Source organism: Camelus dromedarius, chromosome 12, assembly GCF_036321535.1.
Source record: "Camelus dromedarius isolate mCamDro1 chromosome 12, mCamDro1.pat, whole genome shotgun sequence".
NCBI lineage: Eukaryota > Metazoa > Chordata > Mammalia > Artiodactyla > Camelidae > Camelus > Camelus dromedarius.
The window spans coordinates 723,474-750,026 of NC_087447.1; the positions used below are offsets into that span (position 1 = coordinate 723,474).

Sequence of the window (26,553 nt, forward strand, 5' to 3'; positions counted from 1 at the left end):
CGCTGTGTGTCATGCGAGTCCCAGTGCCACTGCTGGTGGTGGAGGGGGAGCTGGTGGTGTGTGGTGTGGACGTGTTTGGAGGATGGAGAGTGGAAGGCGAGTGTGATATAGGGGAAGTGGAGGTTTTGGCTGTGCTGAGTGAGCTGGGGCCGTGGGTGGTCCCAGTCGTGATGGTGGTGCGTGGCGGGGCTGTGGGTTTTGTTGCCGTTCCTGTGGTCTTCAGGGGGGTAGATGTCAGTGTGGTGCCTGTGGGCGGTGTGGTGGTGGACGAAGAGTGTGTGTATGTGGTTCTGGGAGCTTGGTGAGAGGTTGGGGTCCCCGGGGAGGTGGCAGACGTTGACAGATGGATGGGAAGGGTCTGTGGCAGTGATGGAGTCGAGAAGATGGTGGTGGTCTGGAAGGATGTTTCCGAAGGTGGAGGTGTAGTTTGGGAGGTGGTGGGTACAGGGACCGTGGGTGTGGAGTGTGTGTTGAGCGATGTGTGGGAGGTGGTGGGCACAGGGACCTTAGGGGTTGAGTGTGTGGTGAGCGAGGTGTGGGAGCTGGTGGGTGTGGGTGAGGCCATGGTGGTGATGCTGTGCGTCATGGGGGTCCCAGTGCCTCTGCTGGTGGTGGAGGGGGAGCTGGTGGTGTGTGGTGTGGATGTGTTTGGAGGATGGAGAGTGGAAGGCGAGTGTGATATAGGGGAAGTGGAGGTTTTGGCTGTGCTGAGTGAGCTGGGGCCGTGGGTGGTCCCAGTCGTGATGGTGGTGAGTGGTGGGGCCGTAGGTGTGGGTGCCGTTCCCGAGGTCTTGCCGGTAGTAGATGTCAGTGTGGTGCCTGTGGGCGGTGTGGTGGAGGACGAAGAGTGGGTGTATGTGGTTCTGGGAGCTTGGTGAGAGGTTGGAGTCCCCAGGGAGGTTGCTGATGTTGACAGATGGATGGGAAGGGTCTGTGGCAGTGATGGAGTCGGGAAGATGGTGGTGGTCCGGAAGGATGTTTCCGTGGGTGGAGGTGTAGTGTGGGAGGTGGTGGGCACAGGGATCGTACGGGGGGAGTGTGTTGTGAGCGAGGTGTGGGAGCTGGTGGGTGTGGGTGAGGCCGTGGTGGTGACGATAACTGTAACGGGGGTCCCAGTGCCTCTGCTGGTGGTGGAGGGGGAGCTGGTGGTGTGTGGTGTGGACATGTTTGGAGGATGGAGAGTGGAAGGCGAGTGTGATACAGGGGAAGTGGAGGTTTTGGCTGTGCTGAGTGAGCTGGGGCCGTGGGTGGTCCCATTCGTGATGGTGGTGAGTGGCGGGGCTGTGGGTATTGGTGCCGTTCCCGTGGTCTTCAGGGGGGTAGATGTCAGTGTGGTGCCTGTGGGCGGTGTGGTGGTGGACGAAGAGTGTGTGTATGTGGTTCTGGGAGCTTGGTGAGAGGTTGGGGTCCCCGGGGAGGTGGCAGACGTTGACAGATGGATGGGAAGGGTCAGTGGCATTGACGGAGTCGGGAAGATGGTGGTGGTCTGGAAGGATGTTTCCGTGGGTGGAGGTGAAGTGTGGGAGGTGGTGGGCATAGGGACCGTGGGGGTCAAGTGTGTGGTGAGGGACGTGTGTGGTGTAGTGGGCATGTCATCGTGTGTGGGCGTGGGTGTGGGCGTGCGTGTCGGCGCCTGCGATGGGGGTTGCTTGTTGGGGCCCGTGGATGTCTCGGCTCTGGGTGTTGTCGATGTGGTTATCAGGTTGGTGTGCGGTGTTGTTTCGCCTGTCGTGCTGTCTTCTGGTTGCGGGCGTTCCGTGTGCCGTGTGTCCCCGGTGTTGGCCGTTTCGCTGGTCCATCCGTGGGTTGAGGACGCTGTAGAAATAGTGTTGGTCAGATACCTGTGTCGCTGTGGTGCGCTGTGCTCTGTGGGCCACCCTCACTTTTGTTGTGTCCTGCTCACTTTTCGCTTTTGGCTGTACCTGGATGGGTCTGAGAGTTTTCTTGATGACTCACGTTCCCCGTGACCCCCCAGTCATCCTTCCTCATTCCTTGTTGCATGTCAGCTGGTAGTGGTGATTTTCGGGGCCCCTTCCTGCATTCCTGGGTGGCTTTTGTCCCCTCAGCCTGATTCTCAGTGCAGCCTTCTTTGGATGGTACCCCGGCCACTGACCTGGGGACAGGGCTTCTGTTCTTGCCTTGGGTCTGGGGGACCAGAGGTTTGTGGCCCAGGCTGAGCGCTGGGGCCTGCACTTGGGTAGCATGCTGTTGGCAGCCCTTGCCCCCATGGGGCCCGTGGACCACCTGGGCTGTGTTGGTGCTGGAGGTGTGTGCGAGGAGCGTGCTTGTGGAGGAGAGCTGTCCCCCTCTGTTTTGCCGAGCCCAGCCTGTGTGTTTGCCTTGCATCCCCAGACAGCTTAGGCTGGGTGTCGGGGCTGCTCTGCTATAGCCCCCTGCAGGGACCCAGAGTGGGCACGTGCTTACTCGAGGGCGGCCCTGTGGAGGTCCTTGACATCGCTGGGGTTGGCAGTGCTGTTGTGCGCACTGTGGACCGTGCTGTGGACTGTGTGGCTGCAGTGATGGAGGAGGCTGTGGGCTGCGTTGTGGCCTGGGTCACTGTGGGTCCTGTGGCTGTTGTCCTTGCGGTTGCCGTCGGTGCTGGCGCCGATGTGGCCCGTGTGGTGATAGCAGAGGTGGTTCTGGGCGACACTGCAGGAAACAGTGTCCGGAACATCCCCTGTGACCCCTCTTGCAGGGCCCCTCTCCCATGGTGCAGCTCTACCCTGGGGCCTTACCTCCCACGGAGTGTGTTGGCCCTTTCCGGGTGGTGGGGGCTGTCCCTGTGTGTACGGAGGAGAGGGCTGTGGCTCTGGCTGTGGCCATTGGCGTGGATGGGAGGCGGGAGGTCTGGATGGGAGCCTCAGGTGTGTCTGGGGAGCTTGACGAGGGTCTAGTGGAGTTGAGACCGGTGGTGCTGGGCATGGTCGTGGTGGGCCTGGTGGCCGTGGTAGGAAGGCCTGAGTCGGGTAGTTGTGCTGTTAGTGTGGGGTGAGGGGCTGGCCCAGCACAGCCTTTGGGAGGAACCCCTCTCTAGCCTGTTGGGCCCCCAGGCCACACGGGCTGGGCAGGAGGCACTGAGCTAGTGGCTCTCAGAGGGCAGCTTCAGTCCCAGCAGGGCAGGCTGTCACCTCTGTGTCCTGCCGTGCTCAGTGGCTCTGCAGTAGGGCCACCGTGGGACCTGCCGTGCCCCTCCTGTCTGGCTTTCTGGTCAGCAGTGGCCGTTCCCGCAGGCGGTGCAGCCCCAGGGACAGCCCAGTTACGCTCCTTGCCCTGCCCCACACCCGCTGGCCCGGCTGCTGCTCCCCCTGGGCTGACGGCCACAGGCCGGGCTGGCTGGGGGCTGTCCAGCAGAACAGGGAAGAGCCCCGGGGGGAAAGCCTGCTTCACCTTGGCACCTAGTATGTATGCAATCACCTGTTGTGGGCAGCGGCGTGGTAGGCGGCGGCACTGCAAGAGGAGCGGTGGTCAGGAGCGGTGCCCTGCCCCCTGCCCCGCTCCCTGCCCCCACCTGCCTGGGCCCTTCAGGGCCTTCAGGTGTGTCCCCAGAGGCAGAGGACCAGAGAGATGGAGCTACTGCAGAAGTGCCTGGACCCCTAATCCCTGCTCCCCTCCTCCCCATCGCCCTACCTCTGCATTGATGGGCCTGCCAGGGAGTGGAGGGGCCAGCCAGGGCTGTAGCCCGAAGGTAGCTGCAGGTGGTGTCCATCGCCCACCAGGCCACCTGTTGCTGAGTTCCAAGGAGACCCCTGCTCTGCACGCATACACCCCAGCAGGCTGGCAGGGCCCGGGTCTGCCCTGAAGCTGGAGGCTATGGGAGTGGATGTTTGGGAAGCGGGGAAGGGGAGGGGGCTCAGTCCTTTCCCCTGTCTCTGGTAGCCCTAGTCTCTGGGAGTCTCAGCACCCAGGGCAGAGCCCTGGGGAGTGGAGGTGCTGGTGGGCTGGGAGCTCTGTGCCAGAGCTGGGGGGCCCTGGGGGGCTGTCAGGCAGTCCCGAGCTTACTGCACGGCACACATGTTCCTTCATCTTGGTCAAAGTACTCGTCCTGAGAGCAGTTGTAGCAGCCTGGGGGTGGGGGTGCAGAGCACGGCGGGACCTCAATGCCCGCAGCCGGAAGCCCCGTTCCCCAGGCCTGGTCCCTCCCCTCTCCGTCCCTCCGATGCAGCTTCCCCCACCTCCCGCCCGCTGGGGTCCTGATGACTCCAGGCTGTTCCCTCTTCCCATCTCCTCTGCACCAGTACCTTCGATGTTGGTGCCTGGGAAGCCCTGCGGCCACGTGGGGCAGAGGCACGGCTGGTAGTGCCATGTACAGTTAGCCTCATGGACGTACTGGTACTCGCCGCCCACCTGCACGTGGGTGTTGTAGAAGTCGCAGTAGACAGCTGGGAGGAAGGGCACCATCAACTGGCAGGGCCAGCCAGGGAGCCCGCACATGGGCCCGGAAGGCTCAGGGTCCCCCTGTGGAGTCTCTCTGGGGGGCACAGCCCGCCGCCCGCCTGACCCCTGGGTGGCCTGTGGGCAGGAGTGGGACACTCACGGCAGAAGTCTGGGGACCTCCAGTCCACGCACACGCCCTTGTCCACGCAGGCCTTGGCGTAGGCGGCCACGGCGTCGCACAGGCACTCGCAGTCTCCGCCGGTGTCACACCCACACGTGTCACGCACGCAGGCCTCATAGTAGGGCAGGCGGTACACCTGGGGGAGCCGGCCCTCAGCGTCAGCTGCCCGCATGCGGGGCGCTCGTGGCCCGGGCGGGGTCTGCGCCTGGTCCTTGGGGCCGCTCTCCTGACCGCTGGGTCTGGAGCCACGCTGCCGCGAGGCGAGGCCCACACCAGGCCGGGTGTGCAGGGCTCACCTGGCTGTGGCAGGCGGCGAAGGTCTGGCTATTGATGATGGCGCACTTGCGCTCGGCCCAGGAGCGGCGGAAGGTGTTGAGGCTGCAGGGGTCCACCGCCCGCGTGGCGTCCCCGCACAGCGGGCTCTCCTTCCAGGAGTTCACGAACTCTAGCTCGCTGGATGCCACATACTTGCTTCGGGTCTCGAAGTCGTCCTTCATGTTCCCGTTGTAGTTGCCGCACAGGCCACATAAGGCGTCCTGCGGGGGCGGCTGTCAGTGGGCGGCTCAGCCCTCAACCCCGGCCACGGGGCGGGGGTGGCGAATACCTGGGAGGCACGTGCGATCTTGATGAAGAGGGTCATGTGCTTGTTCCGGATGAGGGTCAGGTTGTAGGCGGTGCCGACGGTGGCATCCAGCACCAGGTACAAGGAGCCGGCCTTCACCTGGAAGCGCACGCCGGGGTCCTCCCCGCTGACCGTGTAGTTCCTGTCTGCCAGCACGATGGACAGGCCCTGTGGGGCGCGGCCGTCACCAGCTGCCCGCCCAGGTCCTGGGCGGCCACTAAATGCCGCTGGGCTCCGCCTTGCCGTCTGAGCGCTCCACGGCTCAGCTCGCTCTGGGCCAGGGGCCTCCCGCTAGAGCCTGCCTTTGGCGGGTTTCAGAACGCCCTGGAAACTGTCCCGAGGGCTGGGAGGGGGCTTGTGGCAGAATCCCTCCCCTCTGCGTGGCCGTCCGTCTCCGGGGCACACTGCTGCCCCTGTGGGGACTAGAAGGCCTGGGCAGAGGGTGGCAAAGGCCCAGAGCGGCCAGGCCCTGGACCCCCAGGAAGTTGGGGAGGCCCCACACACTCACCCCCAGGAGGACCGTGACAGCCCGCGAGCAGGTGACGCCTGACTTCCCACACACGACGTTCTCTGTCAGGATCTTGAAGGTGGGCTGTGAGTCGTTGGCACTACAGCCATCCTGTGGGAACAGGCCATAGAATAGGATGCGGACCCTCTGCCCCACGCCCAGGCCGGCACTCACTGTGGCCCTGCACCCCACGCCCCACACCCCATGCCCAGGCCGGCAATCATTGGCCCTGCGCCCCACGCCCCATGCCCAGGCCGGCACTCACTGTGGCCAGGATGTACTCGCAGTTGCCATCGAACACGAAACGCTGCCCATCGAAAGTGACTACGTGGCCCTCCCCGTAGAGGGTGCAGGTGGACGGGCAGTGGCTGCTCTGCTGGCACGCCCATGTCCCCCCAGAGCAGGTGCTGTGGGACAGGTGGGCTGTGTCAGGGCTCTGGGTGGACCCCGGCACACGCACCCCTGCGGGGCCCTGACCACAGTGGGTTAGCAGGGGCCCCTGCCCGCCCCCGCCCCTAAGACTTGAGAACAGTTGGGCCACCAGGGTCTGCGGGTGGGGTGGCGGCTCACCAGCTCCTACAGCCGGTATGGAGCTCTGCGCCGCGGGGGTAGGAGGCGCCTGCAAACTCGCACGGGCAATCCTCGGGGGGCACACACTGCCCGCTGGCGTTCTCGTAGAGCCCCTTGGCACAGACACAGCCGGCCTCACACTTGGTGGGCACCTGCAGGGAGGAGGGTGGGCGGCCCTGCTGGCTGCTGCCCCAGCTGGGCCCTTCTGAGACGCCCCCAGCATTCTTGCCAGACCTGCTCCCTGCAGCCAGTCTGCTCTGGGCCTCTCTTAGCAGAGCTGCCCCTCCCTGAGGGACTGGTCCAGTGCCTCTGCGTCGTGGCTGGGCTACTCTGTCCCCTCCCCAAGCTGGCCGGGGCCCCTGGCCCACAGTCCTCGGGGAGCCCCACAGATGAGCAGCATGGTGGCCAGGCTGCCAGTCACACTCATCGTGGGACGGTGGAGATGGGGCATGGCCCCCTTTCCTGCGGGGTGTGTGGAAACACTCTGTGGGTCATGGAGAGGCTCTGGGGGTGTCCACCGTGGGACTGTCCCACCCAAGTCTCCCCATGGCGTCCGCAGGAGGTGGGGATCGCCCTCCGGGGAAGGCTCTCATCCCCTCCCTCTGCCCAGCCTTACACAGGGGGTGCCAGTGGCCAACATCTGACAGGTGGGGGCGCAGGCAGCCCCAAATTTGTCCTCGGAGGACTGGCTGCAGGACTGGAATGTCTTGGGGGCCGAGCAGGTTGCTGCAGAGACACAGGGCCCGGGGTGAGGTAGGAGCAGAAGAGCCGGTGCCCGCAGTCCAGCTCCTCGAGCCTCGGCCCCGGCTACGCACCCAAGAGCATCTGAGGCTGGGCCCGGCAGCTCAGGCGCCCGTTGGAGCAGTGGCTGCGGGAGAGAGGCCGTGTGAGTGTGCCGCCCTGGGCTGGGCTGCAGGCGGGTGGCCGCCCGACCCCCTTGCTCACCAGATGACGCCATTGACCATGGTGGACTGGTCGGCCAGGATGAACTTGGAGTTGTCCAGGAGGCAGGGGCACTGGGACTTGCGCACACACTCAGTCTTGTGGTTCAGGTAGGTGCCCTCGGGGCAGTTGCAGCCGTCCACCGGCACGGCGCTAGGGTGGCACTCGACCTCGCGGTCGGACAGTGAGAGGCACGTGCGGTCACATGCCCGGCTGTCGTAGCTGAAAGTCTGATTGCCCGTGCAGGGGGTGGCTGCAGGGGACCCGGAGTCAGGCCCTCGAGGAGGTGGTCCCCAGCCACCCGCCCACCTGCCCAGCCCGCACGCCCCCTGCCCGCACGCACTGCAGTTGTCCACGCTGCTCCTCCAGCCCTGGAGCAGGACGCCCCGTGAGGCGCAGGCGAGGGCGTAGTCGCCCAGGGCGGCGCAGATGTGTGGGAAGGTCTCCTCGTAGTTGCAGGCCTGGTACACGCACCTCTGCGGGCAGACAGTGGCTGTGGGCACCCACCCTCCTGCCCGGCCAAGACCCCTGAGGGTGCAGCCCTGTGACGCCCCTGCTGCCCACGGGCCTACCCACCTTGTGGAAGGGCTTGGGGTCCACAGTGGCATGGCACTTCTCAAACACTGAGCCCTCCTTCACCAGCACTGCACAGTGGGTCTCTGCACACACCTCTGGGATACAGGCCGGCGTGAGTCAGCCGCCCGCCCGGGGTTCCTGCCCACCCCTTCCCCCCAGCCCCTGAGCGACACCCACTGTTGAGTTGGCTCATGGAGCAGGGGTCAGTCTCACGCTCAAGCGCGGCCGGGCAGTTCCCTGCTCGCCAGGAGTCCACGAAGACCGAGGCAGTGCCCTCAGCGATGCCCATGCTGGTCGTGAAGTCGTCCGTCGTGTCCCCGTTGAAGTTTCCACAGAGCCCTGGGCCGGCCAGACGTGAGGGTGGGCCGGTCTGTGCCCCTGTCCTGCCCCACACTCTACAAAAGCCCTTACTCCTGAACCCCGCCCAGTGCAAGGGGCCAGCACTGCGACACCCGTGGGAGGGCCAGATAGAACTGGCCTGGGGCCCAGAGCGCTGGTTGTGCTGGGTCAGCATGAGGCTCTGCTGGGCCCTCCTCCTCCGAAATCCGGGGTGGGGACAGAGCAGCTGGGCCGACACGGGGCAGATGGAGGAGGGGCTCACCTCTGGTCTGGCCTCTGAATTGGGGCCCAACAGTGACATACACCTGGAACACGGGCCAGAGCTGGATCACCAGTTCCAGCCCGAAGGTGGTGACCATCTGGACGTGGGTGGAGGACTGCCTGAAGACCGTGATGTTGCCTGAGGGTACAGGGGGCTCAGCAGGGGGCCTGCTTTGGGACCCACTCAGTGAGGCCCCAGGGCCAGGTGGGGGCTGAGGACTTACGAGTCTTGTACGGCAGCCACTTGGTGTCCCCGTGGTTGGTGACCACCTCGTCCTGAGAAATGACGATCTTGTCCTGGAGGGAGGGAGGCCTGAGTCAGGGGGGCCGTGAGTGGGGGAGGCCAGGCAGGGTGAAGCAGGAGCTGGGACCCATCTGCCTGGGGATCTGGGGTGGGCGCCACAGCTGCAGGGCGAGGTGGCCTCACCTGGTTGGACAGGTAGATGACGGCGACCAGGGAGGTCTCCGAGTGCGAGTACCCAGACTTGTCATACACGGCCATGAGTGAGCCCCCGTCGGGCAGCTGGGGGCTCTGGGAGGAGGGGCAGCTCAGCACAGAGGGCCCGGGGTGCTCGTGGCGGGCCCCCTGCCCCGCGGCGGGCCCCCAGGTGGAGGCTGCGTCCTACCTGGAGGAGGATGTAGGTGCAGGTGCCGTGGAAGCGGTAGGGCCTGGCATCGAACGTGGTGACAAAGGAGCCTCCCTCCAGGGCGCAGCGCCTGGGACAGGACTGCTCCGCACACTCCCAGTGGCCCCCGGAGCACCGGCTGTGGGCAGGGAGGCATGACCCAGCCGGCCCCCAGGGCTGAGGCTGCCCCGCCTCTGGCTCTTCTGTCCTGTCCTGCCTACATGCCCCCCTAGGTGCCCTGCACTCACCAGGTCTGGCAGGCGGCTGTTGTAACCTCCCCGGGGGCGTAGACCACCCCACTGAGCACGCAGGGGCACTGGGAGACGGGCAGGCAGGTGTGGTTTGCAGAGATGTCATCCAGAACCGTACCTGCAGGAGAGAGGCTTCCTGGGGCTTCCCTCCTGCTGGGCAGCCTGCCCCAGCCTGTCCTGCAGACCACCCCAGGAGAGCCTCCACCTTCAGCCCCACCGGCCTGGCAGCCTCCCGCCCTCCTGGTGCTGAGTGCTGCGCCTGGTGGGCGGCAGGCCCTGTCCAGCTCAATCCCTGCCTCTGCCCACCCCCTTGCTCCCCACAGAACAGCCCCTGGGCAGTTGGGAGCAGTGGCGGCCAAGCCCTCCCCGGGGCAAGTCCCAGCAATGTCTCTCTACTGGGGAGAGTAGGTCCTGGCTCCAGGCCTCTGGGTGGTACAGGGGCTGACGCTCTGCCTCTGGGCTCATTTTGAGGGTCCTGGGAGAGTGGCTGCCCTCACCTTCTGGGCAGAAGCAGCCAAAGGTACAGAAGCTGGAGCAGCTGTGCTGGGGGTTGGAGCAGGTCCGAATGCAGGTCTCGCCGCACTCCTGGTACACCTGGGTGGCCGGGCACTGGCCCACGGCTACAGGCCCGTGGCCGCCCCGGTGAGAGGGGCTGGGGTGGCCCAGGGCCCCACCACCCAGCCCTCCCTGGCCCAGAATGTGGCCAGCCCCCCTCCCCGCAGGGCTTCTCTGTCTCCTGGATGGAGTGGGCAAAGGAGGATCTGGAACACAGTGTTTGGGACCCTGCCCCGCGCCATCTGCAGGACTCACAGCAGAGGTCAGGGCCACGCCAGCTGTTGACGGGCTGGCCGGCCATGCTGCACTGCCGCGAGTACTCAGACAGCGTGGCGCAGGCGCAGTCCTGCTGGCCCGGCTGGGCGCACACGGCCATGTCCTCCTGGCAGCTCAGCAGGAATGGCTCCTGGGACACGTTGCACTCGGGGGACACCAGGGTCAGCAGCTGGATGCAGGTCTGGGCCTGGGCACAGGGCCACTCAGGGTCATGAAGGTCGAGGCCATGTCCCACACCACACGTGTGACTTGGAATGCTGGGGGTGTCGTTGGCCTCGGCGACCCTGTCAGACCCTGTGGGCTGGCCCTGCCCCTGCTGAAGGGCCCCTCCGACCCCGGGGAGCCTGAGTCCTCACATACGTGCTCTGCCTGCAGGACCTGGGGGCGGGGGACGGCCTCATGGGCACAGATCTCGTTGGGGTCATCCAGCTTCTGGAGAGTGGCGTACTTGTGGGGCTCCAGGAGTTTGCCTGGGGGCGGAATGGGGTGGGTCAGCACTGCGGGCCCAGGGCCACAGGGCGGTCTGGGCCCCACCCCACCTACCGTCCTCGCTCAGAAACTCATCGGTCTCTTCGCCGTCGAAGTTCCCACACAGCCCACACATCCTGCCCATGTACCTCTTCTCCACCAGGACCTGGAGGGGTCGGGCGCTGCTGTCAGGGGGCGGGAAGGGCACAGGGCCCCCCAGGCCCCAGGACCCCTGGCCCAGCCGCTGAGGCTGTTCTCGCCTGCTCCGGGGCCCGGAGACCCCTCACAGGCAGGTCGGGGTCCAGGGACTGCCCGCCCCTCCTCCCGGCACCTCTCGTGCTCTCTAGGTTGTCCTCCTTTTCAAGTGAGGACACAGCCACCACAAAGCCCACGCCCTGTCCCAGAGGACCGCTCCCCACCCCTGCCGTGTCCTCACCATGAGGTGGGCGCCCGGTCCCCACATGACCACCAGCTCCAGCTCCAGCTGCTTGGCCACCAGCTGCACACTCTGGCCGAAGGGTATGATCTGGAGGCCGTTGCTGGTGTAGGGCAGGCTGACAACCCTGTGGGGCGCGAGCAGTCAGCGGCCGCTCCCTCTGGCCCCCGCCGCCCGGCCCGGTCCCACGGCCTACCCCACGTCCTTGACGGAGATGACTGCCTTCTGCACGGTGACCACGGAGACCCCCAGCTCCACGATGATCCGGGAGATGTTCCCGCTGGGCTCTCGCCGCAGCTGGACACTGAAGGCGGCTGAGGCGTCCTCACAGACGGCCGCGAAGACATAGTTGCAGGTCCCCAAGAAGTCGTACACGTGGCCGTCGAAGGTGGAGAAGTGGCCGGCCCCCCAGGTGGAGCACCGGCCCCCGTCTGCAGCTGTGGAGAGAGGGGGCGGGGTCTCAGAGCCCTCCTGGGGTGGGTGGGAGGAAGGCCTTCCCCCCATCCAGCTCTGGGCTGGGGTCTGCCTCCCACACCAAGCCTTATGGGAGTGCAGGCCTTTGTCTTGGTTGGGGTCTGTAGGGCATGAAGCTGCAGGTCAGCCCCCATCCTGCAGGACCCCCGCCCCTCTTGGCAGAATGGGTGTGTCTCCCCCGGGCGAGGGGTCGGCTCAGCCCCTTCTGTAGCTGAAGCCCCAGACCACGACCACCCTGTGACCGGGGTGTGGCCTAGTACTCGGGGCAGCTCCTGAGGACAGGAGGATGCCCGTGCCCCTTACCTGTCTGCCAAGAGTCCTTCAGCCTCCGGAGGCCTGGGGTCACCAAGGGTCTGTCACCCAGACCTGCGTGGACAGGGCCTGCGGTCAGTGTGGGACTGCCCCCCTTTGCCGAGGCCGCGGCGGTCAGCTTGACAGGGCTGAGCCGGGCCTGGGGCTGTGGGGGCGCTGTGCTTCCCACGCTCCGCCTTCCCTCTGGTCCTTCACTTGGTCACCACTGAGGGGCCTGAGCGGTCACCTGCTGGGGCTGGGGACACAGTGGGAACAAAGCCCTGCCCCCAGAGCCCCCCCAGGGAGGCCGAGTGCACAGGGGCAGTGAGAGAAGCCTGAGGGTGAGGAGGCCGGGAAGTGTCTGGGGGGCAGGAGTCAGCGTGTGGGCCTCAGGGCAGGCTGGGTGGGCAGGAGTCCTCCGGCTCCCCGGCTCCTGCTGGTGCCCGCCTGGCTCCGGGCTGTCACTCGCTGTCTCTCAAGATGCTCCAGGCCCTTGGGGTTCGACAAGGAAAACCAGTGCTGGACAGACAGGCGGGCATCTGATAAACAGGCTCATGGTCCTGCTCGCTCCCCATGGGCTCACGTGGGCCTGGGCTAGCTGGGCAGCTGGGCTCCCCTGTGGGCCTCATGGGTGGCAGGTGGGGAGCCCCAGCCTAGCAGGGCTGGGTGGACCGTGAGTGCGGGGGGCCCAGGTGTCTGTGGGGTGAGTTGGCTGAGGGTGTGTGGCTGGCCGCCTGGTCTCCCCATGGGGTCCGGGAGGCCAAGAGAGGCCGGAGGCTCCCCAGGGAGCTTCTCCCTCTCCTGTGGCCCAGATTACCGTTCTGTCACTCCCTTCCTCCCCGTCAGCCTCCCAGACAGTCCTGGGACTGCACTGGCCATTGCCAGAGGATTGCCGGGACACTGGTCATGGTGACCGCGGGGGAGCACCAGCCCCGCCTTCTGCGCCTGCCCTGCTGCAGCCCTTCCTCGGCCCCCGTGCTGGCGGGCGGCAGGTTCATTGGCTAAGTGCAGGCCATGGGGTCCTGGTCCTCCTGCCCACCCCCTGCCCTGCCCCTTCGCCTCAGCTCTGTGGGTCCACAGTGCTGGTGATGTTTCCCTGGGTGACACCAGGGAGCAGGGGCGCCTGCCAGGTGGCTGCAGTGTCCCCATGCCGGGCAGACGGTGACACCTGGCCCTGCCCTCCTCCTCTGCAGCACTGACTCGCAGATCCATGTCTGGGGCCCTTCTCTAGGCTCACCACTGCCCACCTCGATGCCCGGAGTCACTCCCCAGCCCCCATGCGGTGGCCCCGCTGCTGCTCCCCCTCGTTGTCCAGCACCTGAGTCCTGTCCGGTCTCCCGTCCTCTGCTCTGCCCGGTCCCTACCCGGCCAGCAGCCTTGGCTGTCTGAACAGTGGCCCCACCCCAGCAGTGTCACCGCTGCTCCTCCAGGGCCGTCTGTGCCTCCCATCCCTCTCAGAACAGGCACTGACCCCTAGCTGGACCCACAGGGCCCGCAGGGCGGGCTGGTCTGCCACCGCTGGCCTTTCTTGGTGCTGGACAGGCCTCGGTGGCTGGAGCACACGCTGTTCCTTCTGCATGCTTGGCAGCCCCGCCTGCCCTGCCCCTTCTGTCAACCCTGGCCTGGCTCAGGGGCCTCCGTCCCAGAACCCCCAGCCCCCAAGACCCCAGTGTCTGATAGCCTCAGACTTCGAGGGCCTCTGCTCTTGCTTCCTCCAGCGGCAGCACTCGGTCAGCGCGCAAAGAGCATTTGCAGAACGGCGGAGAGACCCCATCCCACTACCCTATGCAGCATTCACAGCCTGGACTGCAGGGCTCCCCAAAGCCACAGCCCCTTGCCACACCTGCAGGCCTGCCTGCATCCCACCCAAGCTGGCTCCCAGCATCTCCCTCTTCCACCTGGTTCTGGGTCTGGGTCTGGGCGTCCCCAGGGCCAGGGATGGGCCCAGGGAGGTGGGCTCTGGTGGACTGGGGTCCTGACTGCTCAGAGCCACCACTGGTGGGAAAGCTGGTGCCTGGTAGGTGCGGAAGGCGCTTCGTGGGAGAGAAGGGGGGACATGGGACCAGGGGAGACCCACTGGACTCACAGTCCACAGCCTGTCCCCAGTGCCTGGGCCATGGCCAGGCGCAGGCCAGGCACTGCCCCCTGGCTCCAAGCCGAGGCTGGTGGGGCTCTGGGGCCGCCGAGGTCGGGGCCGTGAAGCAAGGACTAAGGAAGAAGGCAGGAGTGCGACCCGCAGGCTCGGAGACCTGGGCTCCCAGGCAGGTGGAGAAGATGCAGAGGGCCTGGGGCCGTGGCTGGCAGGAAGGCGCTTCCCCCAGGCCATCAGGGGACCCCTCAGGGCTGGCCCTTCTTAGGGTCAGAGCAGGTGAAAGCATTAGGTGGCTGGCTGAAGGGACCTGGGAAGGAAGTAGGGCCGCCCCCTGCGCAGCGGCCCAGTGGGTGAGGCTGGGTGGGCTCTGGGTGGGGCGGCCGCCTCCGGTCTCCCACTTTTTCAATCCTCACGGCAGCCACACAAAACGGAGGTCTCATCCCCATTTTTGCAGATGGGGAAACTGAGGCTCAGAGCCCACTTAGTGGCTCGTCTGTCCAGGGCCAGGACCTGAGAGCCGGGGTCTCCATCTGAGTCTTTTAACTTTAATGCCCACAAGGCCCCTTGCATGCCTTCTGGCTGCCCCTTGGGACCCCCAGGGTCCTCTCAGCAGGTCCACGTCTGCCACACCCGATTTCCCGAGGAGTCCCTGCCTCCTGCAGCCCAGCAGCCTTCCTCCCCAGGCACATGCCCTGAGCTCGGCCTCCCGCACATTCTGGCTCCCACTGGCTTGGCCTTGGCAAGTGTGGGAGGGCCGCGGGGCGAGGAGGGGCCTCCAGGGCTTGGCTTCCCTTCCCGCTCCCGTCCAACAGTGTCCGTGTGGCCAGCCAGCCTGCCTCCGGCCAAGTTGGCGAGGAAGACTTTCCCCCACGCAGGGGCCCTCTGAGGGCATCTGGCCACTGCTGGTGCATGGCCTGCGGGCCCCGACTCACCGGCGCCGAGCAGGGCTCCCCCGCAGGAGAGCAGCAGGGGCAGCAGCCAGGGCCCCAGCATGGTGCGTGGAGAAGAGGTCGCAGCCAGCCCCGGCCCCTCTCGCCGTGGGACACCGGGCAGGCTCCCTGCACCTGTGCAGCCTGAGTGGCCAGCCCTGGATGCCTTATACAGGGCCTGGGCCCTGCCCCTGCCACGCCCGCCGGCACCCCACGCTCAAGGCCAGTAATGGCCACGGCGGTCAGGCGGCCAAACAGGATCTTGGGTGCCGCTTTATCAGGACTTGGCTTCTTTGGAAAATTCTTCAGCGGGCAGAGGCCCCATTATCACTCACCTCTGAGCAGGGGTCCTGCAAACATTTCCGGTGTTTACTCCAGGCTGATTGCCAGGGGCCTTCCTGGGGCTCAGTCTAGGGGTCAGCATGGACACTCTAAGCCACACCCTGGGGACCATGAGGGGCCTTGTCCCGGAGATGCCAGGCACCTGCTCTAGGGTGCTGCACGGACAGCTCCTGGGGGACCTGCATTCCCACCTGGACCCTGCGTCCGTAAGAGTCGCCAGCACGCTGGGGCCCACCCCCACCCTGGGGGGAAAGGCCACTCAGCGGCAGGACCCTCCGGAGGTAAAGCCGGTCCAGACCGCCTTTCAGGGTGGGGTCCCAGGTGGGAGGCGATCACAAACAGGCAGCTGGCCTCGGGGCTCAGACAGACACCTCCCTGCAGGCCTGGGGAGCTTCGGGGCTGACAGCACATCCCAGGGCCCAGGGGCCCTGGCTGGCCAGCTCCTTCCTGGAGACCCCTCCTCCGCGGACCTCCTGGGGCTTTGGGTCCTGGGCGGGACAGAGTAGTTCTCCTACAGCCCGGGGCCCCCAGTTTTCTGGCCCCACAAGGCTCTGAGCTGCTTGTTTCAGGCACAGCAGGCGTGCGTGGCCTTGGGGGCGCCATCCGAGGGGCATCTCTGTGGGGTCTGTGTGCCGGCCTCAGGGTTTCCGACCCCTCAGGCAGAGAAGGGGCTGGCCCACAACCCCTGGGAGAAGGACGTGGCTCCTGGGGGGGCATGTCGGGGAGCAGAGAGTGGGTGGGGCCTGTAGGCACTTGTCCCCTGAAAGGTTGTCTGCCAGCACTGCGAGGGGATAGGGTGAGGGTCATGATCGGGGGTTATGACTGGGGTCAGGGTCAAGGCAAGGAGAGGGCTGGGGACAGCAGTGTTTGGGACCCTCCGTGGGACCCGCTCGCAGTCCGAGAGGAGGAGTGGGTGTGACCTCTCCAGGGCAGTCCTGCCCTGAGCGGGAGTGCAGGCCTCTGTGTCCCCCTTCCCGAGGGCAGTTCTGCCCCATGGAGACTTGGGGCGCGAGGGCCCTGGGCTCCCTCCATAGAGAATCTGTGTCTGGGACCCGAGGGCCCCCGGCGTCCCCGGGCCCGGACCCCCCCCACCTCACAGACTGCCCAGCTCTGCTTGGCCTGGCAGGGGGCTACCTGCTCCTGGCCCTGGTGGCCCGGCCGGCCCAGCCGCACAAAGCAGTAGATGCTGTGTGTTTACCTTAAATAAACTTTAGTTTTAACAGAAAGTTGTTTTAACAGGAAACCACTCTGAGCTGCTGGCCTGCGGGAGCCTGGCCCGGGGGGCAGGGGGACGGTCCTGGCTGCTCTCAGGGCCCCTGTCTCAGTCATTTCCCCTTGATGCTCTCAGTGCCCTGTTTGAAGGGGAATCCCACGCCTCGGAGTGCGCCCGGCTGGGCAGGGCTGAGTAAAGGGCGCCCCCACTCTGGAGCCTCCCCGGCTGGTGGGGTCCCTGCAAGAGGGACCGTGCCCAAAGGGGCCTGTGGCCTGGGCGCACAGGCGGTGGGCTTCATGCGACCATCTTTGCTGCGGGGCCCCCATGGGGGCTCTCCCGGCTCTCGGGGATCCCCCACTTTCAGGGGGGCTCATGACACGTCAAGTGCAGAGCCAGGGTAGGCTGATGAGTCGGGGCTGGGGTCTCTGAGGGGCAAGAGTGAGCCGTTCCCTCTGGCCTCAGTCCCAGCCAGGGCTCCGGGAGGGTGAGGGCAGCCAGACGTGGGACACAGGGAGGTGACCCACTGGGCCTTGGGACCAGCAGCTCAGCAGAGGCTCTGAGGGACTTCTTGGGCCATATCCCACCAGATAAAGCCACCCCCGGGGCCTGGGCACAGCCCAAGGTGGGCAGTGTGAGTGTGGGCTGGGGTGGGGCTGACCCTGGGGTTCCCTGCAGCTGGGGCTGGCAGTGGAATTGAGCCCTGGGCCTGTTCTCAGACCATCCACATTCTGTCCCTCTGTCTGGACCCTTTGGAGGCCCCCAGCTGCTTCACCCACCCTGGGCTACCGACCCTGGGCCTTGACCCCCAGATGTCCCTTGTCTCCCCTCTACTGACTGCCTCCTCTGTCCCCTTCTCCAAGCAGTGCCCTGCACGTTGGGTGCTGTCATGTCTCCCGGCAGAGCCTGCCCCCACGGGGGCCCGATGCCTGTTCTCTGTGTGTTCTGGCACCTGGTGGGGTCCACACCTCTGGACACATCAGGGGACGGGTGGAGCGAGATGTGGTCATGGGACACTCCTGGGTCACTAACTTACAGGGCCTGGGGGGGGCTGGGGCTTGTGGCAGGCAGGGAGTCCCCTCACTGGGGTCTAGTGTCACCCCCATCAGCTAGAGGGATACAGATGTGGCCCTGGCAGGGGCTGGATGTCACCCAGCCTGCAGTGGGATGGCCCACAGGGCCTGGACCGCTGCAGCCTGTGTGTGTGTATGTGTGACCCAATTTGTTTCCTGGAAAAACCGTGCTGTGCACGCCAGGATCTGTCACTGCAGGCAGCTCTGGCCTTCTGGCGTTGCTGGTGCCCGGGGCCTCCCAGGCTGCTTTGTCAGGAAGTTGCAGCACATGGCGTTTCTGCTGCTGAATGCGTGCGGGGAGCAAACAGCGGGCGATGAGGCCGTGCTGCCTTTGGCCCCACAGGCTGGGTGGGAAGGGCTGGTCCCACTGGCCGGCCCGGGGTGCTGAGCCTGGACAAGCGGGAGATTGCCCTGCCTCACCTTCCGTCTGCGTGGCCGCCTGAGTGGTGCCAGGCACCCCGGGGCTTAGGTTGGCCATGAGGCTGGGAGCCCGAATGGACCTGAGGACTTGAGGCCTGTCCTGGGCTGACTGCCATCCCCAGAACCCAGTGTCCAGGGAATGGGGCCTGCATACCGTTTCCAGCGTCCTGGCTCAGTTGGGAGGGTGGTTGCTGTCCGCCAGGCCCTGACTCCCTGGGCAGCCCCGACCAGATTTTCGCCTGCGGCCGAGGGCCTGCATGAGGAGCTCACAGCCGGCAGGTGCTCCCAGCAGCTCCCAAAGGGGCTCGGGGCCGGCTCCCCCCTGGGCCCCATCTGTCTGGTGTGGCATCCCTGGGGGAGGGCAGGAGGCCTTCACCCCCCAAGGCTTGGCCCCACTAATCCCTCAGGTCAAAGGACTGAGAACGGTGGCTCGGGGCCACTGGGGAGGTTCCTCAGCCTGGGAGGGGAACCAGCCTCTGTGCTGGCGGACAGTGGGCCAGGAGGTGTTTGGGAGCTGTAACCGGCCAGTGTGGGGATGGCGGGTGCTCTGCTGCAGAGCCAGCAGTGACTTCCTGCAAGTCCGGGCACAAGGCTGGGACTGGCCTGGACCCCCGGCGCTGAGAGGGGGGCTGAAGGGTGGCCCAGGCTGACTCTGTGCCATGTGGGAGGGGAGATGTGAGGCCGAGAGTGGCCTGTGCCCCGGCCCCAGCCCTCTGCTGCTTGGTCTGAGAGCTGGACCCAACCCTTGGGCACCAGAAGCTTGGGGAAGTGGGGCAGGCCAGGAGACCCTGGGGCCAGAATAGCTGGAGCAAAGATCTCTGAGGGTCCTCAGGCCTGGGGGTGAGAGTCACCCACCCAGCCCTGCCCCACTCCTGCCCCAACATCCTACGTGTAGCTGGTGGCAGCCCCGGGCTGGGCTGCTCGGCTGGTGTCCCAGCAGGCTCCCCTCCTTCCTCCTCTGCCTCCCTCCCCACTGTCATACTTGACCACCATCACCTGCAGCCCCTTCTCTCTGGAGACATCCCTCCCTGTGAGCTGCAGGCCCCCCGGCTGAGAGGGCCCCGGGCTCCCCCAGCACATCCCAGCTGCCTCGACCACTTTCTCGGGCCTTCTGTGCACTCCAGGACAACTCCTGATTCTTGCTGGCCCTTCCAGACCCCCAGCCCTGTCCTGAGCTGCTGGGAGCCACCCTGCCAAGGGCAACAATGCAGCCAGTGAGCCAGGGCCACAGGTGAGGCCCCGAGGCCGTGAGGGGGCAGCCAGGGAGGGTGCTGTACGGGGCTGGGGCAGGCATTCCTCCTAGGGTCCCAGGACCTCCCAGCTGGCCCCCTGGTCCTACCCTTGGGCCCCGGCTCTTCCTGCAAAACTAGGCCTGGATTTGGGTGGGGGTCTGCCCTCTATCCTCCAGACTCAGGCCCCTGCAGGGCAGCCCCAGCGCTGACTGCTGCCCTCAGCCCCAGATGTCTGCGGCTGCAGGAGGGGCTGAGGCATGAGGCTGGCTCTCAGTCTGGGGCAGGTTAGTGAGCCCCCAGGGAAAGCCACTGCCCAAGCGTCCAGCTGCCCCAGGCTTGGGGGTACTGCATTCCTGAGCAGGCTGGTGTGCTCATGGCTTGCCCGCTCTCCGGCCGGGGCCCGCCGTCCTTTGTGTTCATTTTGGCTGCCTGGCCCTTTGCAGGGGCCTGACGGGAGGACCAGGGGGCTGAGGGGCAGGCTGAGCCAAGGTGGGCTGGACACCCACCTGCCGACCAGGCAGTTCCAGCAGGTTGGAGGCCTGGCACCGCCTCTCCCCAGGGGGAGCTTAGCCTGGGTAGGGGAGACTGTCCCCAGAGGGGCGCGCTTGGCCCACATCCTGTCCCCTCCCCTCCCCTCCCCTGCACACCAGGGCGTGCTTGGCACTGCCCACCTCGCCCCACCCCTCGACTCCCACCACCGGCTCTGGGTCTGGGCACCTCTGACCCCACAGTGGGCGGAGTCAGCACCTCCGGACCAGCACCCTTTCCCACCCTGTCGGGGGCCCGGGGCTGCCCCTCGCCGAGCTTCCGGGCCCGGCGTCACGTTTCTTGTGAGCCCGGCTCGGTCCGGCTCGGTCCGGCTCGGTCCCCTCCCAGCCCGGCGTCCGGGGCCTGTAGGCTCCACCTCCGAGGTGCTGGAGGCGGTGGGTCACGTTTTCAGCTTCCGGGCTGGAGCCCCCGGCCCCGCCGCCCCCCAGCCCGGCCTCGAGCGGGCCCCGCCCACCCGGAGCTGGCACCGCGCCGGCTGCCGGCGGATGTCGGGTGAGAAGCAAACAGATAAGGCCGCCCGGGCGGGAGGCCGGAACGCCGCACGCGGGGCCGGGGGTTATCGGGCGGCTGTGCCTTCCAGGCGAGTACGTGGCAGGTTCGGAGTGTTTGTTCGCGCGCCGCTGGTGGCCTTGAAGGGCTTTGTGGGAGGGGGCTGCCGGCTGCTGTGTGTGCCACCCGGCGTGGGCGGCCAGGTGGCAGTGGCCGTCAGTGCTGGGAACCCTCCCGAGCCTGACGCTGGAGCTCAGGGGAGGGGACCGCGTGGGACTCGTCTTCCGCAGGGTGCCAAGGCTGCCGATCAGAGCCCTGGAGGCTGGGGTCCGAGGGCAGGGTCCTGGGGGGCCGGGCTTTGGTGAGGGCCCCTCCTGTGCCGCGTGGGGAGAGGGGGAGGGGAGGCCAGGGGTCTCATCTTATGGGACACGGGCCCCACTGTCGGGCCCTACACTCACGACCTCATCACCTCCCAAAAGCCCCGCCTTCTAATTCCATCACCTTGGGCTCCACCACAGGAATCGGGGGGGGGGGGGGGACACAAACATGCAGCCCCAAACAAGTGGTACTGGGTTTTGGGGGGCCCTCAGGTTGGAGGGTCTGGTAGGACCCCCAGAAGCACAAGTCAAGTGGTCTCTGAGGGCAGGCACAGCTCAGAGCTGAGAGGGCCCTGAGCAGCCCGGGATGGCTTCCTGGATGAGGTGGGCTAGAGGAGAGGTAGCCGGACCCTCAGGAGCTGGGACAGGGGTTGGGGAGGCCCTGCCAAGGCTGGAAGTGGCTGCATGGCTGTGAGGACCCTGGTGAGAGGGCCGGGGCCAGGCCAAGGGGTGTCCTGAGCCTAGAGTGAGCTGGGGGAAGTGGGTGAGCTGAGGATGGAGGGCCCCGCACAAAGGAGTGGGCCAGTGACTCGGGTTCTGGCAGGAAGCAGGCGAGGGTGTGCAGAGCTGGCTGTGAAGGGCCGGGGGATGCGGGCACTGACCCATGTGGCCTGCCGATGGCTGAGGAGCAGGGCTGGGCCCCTGGGCTCACAGTGGCCAGTCTGCATGGCAGGGCCGGGGGTACAGCTGTGTGGGACCCGGGGCCACTCATACCAGGAACCAGCTGGGGAGGCCTTGGGGCCCAGACTTGCTGTCCAGTGGCCCCAGTGTCTCGCTGGCCGCCTGTGGGAGATGTCACCTGCATTGTCCAGGACTGGGAGTAGCCACCGGGCCACCTGCAGAGAGGTGCCAGAGCATGTGGGGCCCTCGGAGCCCGGCTTGGACATTGACACCTGCTGTGCACAGCAGTGGCGTCTGTGTCCTCACTCTGCAGAGTTTCAGCCGGGAGGCCAGGTGTGGGCTCAGGGACTGCGAGGGCAGGTGGCGGCAGGACGCTGTCTGGAGGGTGGGATACTGCCCGGGGCCCCGTCCCAGCCCACAGCAGAGGCAGGTCGCCCCACCCCCAACTGCTGCCGCATCTCCAGGCTCCGAGCCGGGTCCCCATGACCCCACCATCCTTAGAGTTTAGGGGTGATCTCTGGAGCCGAGGGAGCAGGGCCCAAGGCTCGGGATGGAGTCTTTCTTCCCTCCCTGCTTCTCCTCCTTCCAGTGGGCAAAAGCATAGTTTTGGGGTTATTTTTCGTTTTGTTTTTAACAGCTCTGTCGGGTGTAACTGACACATGAGAACCCGCAGACACAGGCGGACCCGGGAGACACTGCGGCTTGAGCTCCGCATCCTTGCAGTAGAGCAAATATGACAACAAAGCGAATCGTGTGGTTTTTTGTTTCCCAGCGCGTATGAAAGTTATGTTCACCCCCTACTGTTGTGTGCAGTAGCATTATCTTTTTAAAATGTATATACCTTAATTTAAAAATGCCTTGTTGCTAAAAAATGCTACGCAGCATCGGAGCTCTTAGCAAAGACGACTCTAGCAAAGATGCCAGCACAACAAATATAATAGTAACGACAGTTTGAAATACTGTGAGAATGACTAGAATGTGACACAGAGACACGAAGTGAACAGATGCTGGTGGAAGAATGGTGCCGTGACAGGCCTGCTCCACGCAGGGCGGCCACAGACCTTCAGTTTGTAAAAACTGCAATGTTTGCGAAGCCCAATGAAACAAGTCTGTCTGGACTCGAGTTCCGTTTCGTGAGCCGCAGCCCAGGCACGCACCTGGGCAGCCGCCGCCGCCATCAGCACAGCGATCACCTCCTCCGTCCCCCAAGGGGCCTGGGCCCCTTTGAGAATCTGCCCGTCCACCAGCCACGGCAGCCGCGGATCTGCTTGTGGTCACTGCAGGTTCATTTGCATTTTCTTGAATTTCATATAAATGGAATCATGCAATGTGTACTTTTTTTGGTCTGGCTTCTTTCACTCAGGTTTTTGTGTGAAATTCTTTTGAGATCCATCCACGTTGTGGTTTGATTCAATGTTTTGTTCCGTTTCACTGCTGGTACAAGTGGGCTGCAGTCTGCTCCTCGGTTCACCCACTGGTGGTCCTGGGATGTCCCCAGTTTGGGGCTTTGACAAACAGAGCTGCTGGGCAGGTGTGCACAGCCTCATGTGGCACAAGCCTTTGTTCCTCCTGGGCAAACACCCACAGTGGCATGGCCGGATCGTACAGCTGGCGTCTGAGCGACTTTTTAAGCCAGCCGTCCCCCAGCGTGGTGCTGTCTTGTGCGTCCCCACCAGCCACAGACGAGACTTCTGGTTTCCCCACATCCTCACCGGCACTGGGCACTGTCCGTCTTCAGACTGTCGCCTGCGGGTCATGGTGTCTTGCATACCTGTCTCGCCGCCCGCATGTCTGCTTTGGTCAAGTGTCCTTCAAATCTTTGCACATTAAAAAACTGGATTATCTGCTGCTGTGCAGTTTTGAGAGTTCTCTACCTGCTTTGGATGCAAGTCCTGCTCCAGGTACAGACTTCGTGACGGTTTCCTCCTAGTCTGCGGCTTGTCTTTTTATCCTGAATAGCATCTTTCAAAGGGCGGACGTTCATAGTCTTGACAAATCCGATTGAGCACTGTTTCTTTCACGCGTTGTGCTCTTCCAGTGTCCTGGTTAAGAAATCGGATTTTATCACTAGGAGGTGACCTCCTTTATCCCTGGGGGTGCCCCTCGCTCTGTCTGAAACGTACTCTGTCTGAGGTGCACATTGCCGCAGATCTTTCTCCCACGTGTCTGCGCGTCTTTTTCCGTCCGTGTGCTTTGGACGACTAGCGTGTGTGCCTCTGTGTGCAGAGTGGGTATCCCGAGGTGGCTCAGAGAGGGGTCTTGCTTTTTTATGCAGCCTGAAAATCCAGGCTTCTTACCGGGGTTTCAGAGGTTCCACTTGTTTTGCATCTAATTATTATTGCTTTTACTTTACTCTACTTGTTTATTTTTTAGCAGGGGTACTGGGGACTGAACACTACCACTGAGCTTTGCCCTCCTCCCAGTTTTTATTTTTTATGGAAGTATACTTGATTTCCAATGTTGTGTTAATTTCTGGTGTACAGCACGGTGATTCAGCGACTCATACGTATATATATTCCTTTTCAGATTCTTTTTCATTATAGGTTATTACAAGATTCTGAATACAGTTCCCTGTGCTGCACAGTGGGACCTTGTTGTGTATCTGTTTTATATAGCAGTTTGTATTTGCTAATCCTAAACTCCCAATTTATCCCTCCCCAGAGGTTACATGTACGACAATTACTGACACGATGTGGTTAAAACCCACTGTCTTGCTGTTTGTTTCCATTTCTTCCGTCTCCTCTGCCTTCTTTTGGGTCCACTGAGCCATTTTTCATGCCGGTTTACCTCCTCTGCTGCCTTGTTTGCCGTGACTTTCCGTCTTACAGTCTCATCACTTTCAGGTTTTCGGTGTTTGCCGCAGCCCGCCTCCCAAGACGCAGCGGCGGGCGGAGGCCCTCAGCGGGGGGCCTCCTTCCCCTCCCCAGGCTCCGGTGCACTTGCTTCCACACGTGACACCCGCACGAGCTCCGTTCCCGTTACCCTGGTCTAGTCGGTACCTTTCAGAGACATGTAAACAGCAAGCAAAGTCCTGTGTGCTTCCCCGTGTGCCTGCCACTCCAGATGCCTTCATCCCTCGTGTGGACCCGGGTCACCATCTGGGGCCACCCTCTTCTGCCTGCAGGACCGTCGCCATCGTCCCCCGTCACCGGCAGTGTGACGGCGGCGCGTCTGAGAACACACTCACCTTGCCTGATACTTTTCCAGGACGACGGGTTCCTTTTCCTGCCGCTTTGCCGGTGTCGCCGCCATCCGTGGGCCCCTCTTATTGTGACACATTCTCCCTGCTGCCTTATTTTAAGATTCTGTTTCTATCCCTGGTTTTGAGCAATTCGACGCTTTGGCTCCTGTCGTTTTCTTCATGTTTCTTGTTCTGAGGGCTGTTGCGCTTCTCACATCTGTGGGTTTCTGGTCTTCATTAAATTTGAACAAATTTTGGCCATTCTTTCTTCAGTTTCTTTTCTGTCTCTCCTTTTGGACCCAGTTACATAAACCAGATGGCGAAGCGCTGCCGCCGGCGCGCGCACGAGCTGTTTGCCCTCCGGACGCCGGCCTCCCTGCGTCTCGCCGTGGGTGGTGTCTGCTGCCGTGTCTGCACGTGCGCCCACCTTTCTTCTGCCGGGTCTAAGCGGATGCTAACCCTCCAGGGCAGTTTTCACCTGCGTGGTGGCGGTTTTCGTCTCTGGAACTGTCATTTGGGTCTTGTCTTTTGTTTGTGTCTTCCGTGTCTCTGCTTAGCACGGTCCATCTCTCCCGTGGGGTTTTGAACACAGGGAACGCAGTTGTAGTATGGTTTTAATGTTCTTGTCTGCTAATTCTAGCATCCACGCCGGACGCAGGCTGGTTGCTAATGGCAGCCTTTCCTCCCCGCTGTGGCAGAGCCGTCCTCTTCCTCTGCCTTCCCAGCGCTCGTGATCAGGTGGCAGACACTGTGAATTTCACCTGGGGGACACTTCTGTCCCCTCCAGACCTTCTTGCCCTTTGCTCTGGGGCACAGGTAAGTTGCGTGGACGCAGTTTGGTCTTTTGGGTCTTGCTTTTGTGAACCCTCAGGTGGGGCTGGAGCAGGGCTCAGTCCAGGCAGGGCTGGTGAGCCGTCTACCCGCCACATGGTGATTGTGAGGTTTTCCAGCATCCCTTGTGGGACAGAGCTGCTCCCTCCCGTCCAGCAGGTGGGTCCTCCCCACTCAGGCCTTTCCTTCACTTGTGTGTCCTGCCTGGTGGGACTCCAGTAGCTTCTGCACACCCAGGGCTCGCTCTGTGCAGCCCTCTCCTCTCCAGCGTCCCCTGAACTCCAGCTACCTTGGTCTCCAGGGGTCTCAGCCAAGCTCCTCCTGGTCCCTGCCCTGCACCTCGTCCTGGAAACTGCCCCAGGCACTGATCTGGGAACCTGCCGGGCTGCCCAGGTGTGTTTTCTGTCTCCTCTAGGATCTCTGCTCTTCTTTGCCTGACGTCCAGCATCTTGACAACTGTCATTTCACGTATTTTGTCCCACCTTCCAGCTGTTTCAGGCAGGAGTGAATCCAGTCTGGTATTCTTTTTGTTGGAAATGGAAGAACTCAATGAGATAGATCCAAAAAACACTGTAATGTCGTTCAGTCACTCATAAACTGTGGGGAAATGCAGAAGGGCAGCCAGAAGATAAACACTGCCCCTCGGGGCCCCTCTGCCCACGCCCACGTGCCGGCAGCCGGCAGCCCTTCGCCGCGTCTCCTCCTGGCTGTCCCTGTGTGTGAGACCCTGGGCAGCACGGCGCTCAGCACAGAAGGGCGGCTTCGGCACCTGGAGTTTATCATCTCCTCATCTGAGGCCCAGGTGTCGGAAGGGCTGCTTCCCTTGAGGCCCCCTCCCCTTGCTCCTGGGGCTTCCTGACCATCTCTGGGGCTCCCTGACCTGGCGATGCATCGCTCCACCTCTGCCTCCGTCTCCCCATGTGCGTCTGGTCCAGACGCTCCCTCTTTTCACAAGGGCCCCAGTTGCACTGGATGAGGGTCCACCTGCCCCAGGTGACCTCACCCTCACTCATTACATCTGTGAGGACCCTCCTTGCAAGCCGGTCCCATCCTGAGGTGCCGGGGGTCCGGATTTCCACCTGTGAATCTGTGTGTTTCCGCGCGAGGAGGCCACATGCAGGAACGCCGCTGCCCTTTGGAGACTCTGTTTACCTCGGGGAGCGGGTGGGGCAGGCCCGTTCTGCCCAAGGCTCTGCCTGCACTCTCCATCATGCAGACGTCCTGGGCTGGTGTCCCAAGACAGAAGCCCATCTCAGGGGTCCTGCCCGGGTCGGTGGCGGGGCCTCGAGCGGTGGGTACCCTCTGCGCCGGACCTCCCGCCCTTAGGCCTGCCCACCCTCTGGGCCACCACCTCCCTCTGACTCCTGGGCATCACTGAGATGAATGTGGCCCCAAGGCCTCCGGCCACAGCCTCACTGGGTGCTTGTAGCCTGTGGGACGTGGCAGGCTTCTCAGCA

General features: G+C 64.2%; 1 protein-coding gene and 1 long non-coding RNA gene across 2 annotated transcripts; one reads left to right on the plus strand and one right to left on the minus strand.

Annotated features, from left to right (window-relative positions):
* Positions 1-582: 582 nt before the first annotated feature.
* Positions 583-14,835, minus strand: MUC6 (mucin 6, oligomeric mucus/gel-forming). The gene is made up of 32 exons (XM_064491808.1): positions 14,775-14,835; positions 11,763-11,825; positions 11,182-11,422; positions 10,986-11,112; positions 10,625-10,715; positions 10,442-10,551; positions 10,061-10,268; positions 9,748-9,870; positions 9,248-9,368; positions 9,000-9,138; positions 8,801-8,905; positions 8,598-8,670; positions 8,375-8,512; positions 7,951-8,112; positions 7,774-7,868; positions 7,541-7,673; positions 7,201-7,450; positions 7,071-7,123; positions 6,872-6,981; positions 6,256-6,407; positions 5,951-6,092; positions 5,686-5,796; positions 5,160-5,345; positions 4,852-5,091; positions 4,535-4,691; positions 4,239-4,379; positions 4,000-4,062; positions 3,415-3,447; positions 2,787-2,975; positions 2,398-2,646; positions 724-1,815; positions 583-605 (listed from the first exon to the last, which is right to left on the minus strand). The coding sequence occupies exons 1-32, from the start codon at positions 14,833-14,835 to the stop codon at positions 583-585; spliced, it is 5,181 nt and encodes a 1,726-aa protein (XP_064347878.1).
* Positions 14,836-19,737: 4,902 nt separating this feature from the next.
* LOC116152085 (uncharacterized) lies at positions 19,738-22,931 on the plus strand. Its single transcript, XR_004135659.2, has 2 exons — positions 19,738-20,181; positions 21,722-22,931. It is a non-coding gene; the product is annotated as an uncharacterized LOC116152085 (long non-coding RNA).
* The last annotated feature ends 3,622 nt before the right edge of the window (positions 22,932-26,553 follow it).

Coding starts and splice junctions, on each gene's coding strand:
- MUC6 (XM_064491808.1), bottom strand. CDS start 14,835: ATGCTGGGGCCCTGGCTGCTGCCCCTGCTGCTCTCCTGCGGGGGAGCC. Junction 10,716..10,985: donor GACCGGGCGCCCACCTCATG/GTGAGGACACGG, acceptor CGACCCCTCCAG/GTCCTGGTGGAGAAGAGGTA. Junction 9,871..10,060: donor GCGTGGCCCTGACCTCTGCT/GTGAGTCCTGCA, acceptor ACGGGCCTGTAG/CCGTGGGCCAGTGCCCGGCC.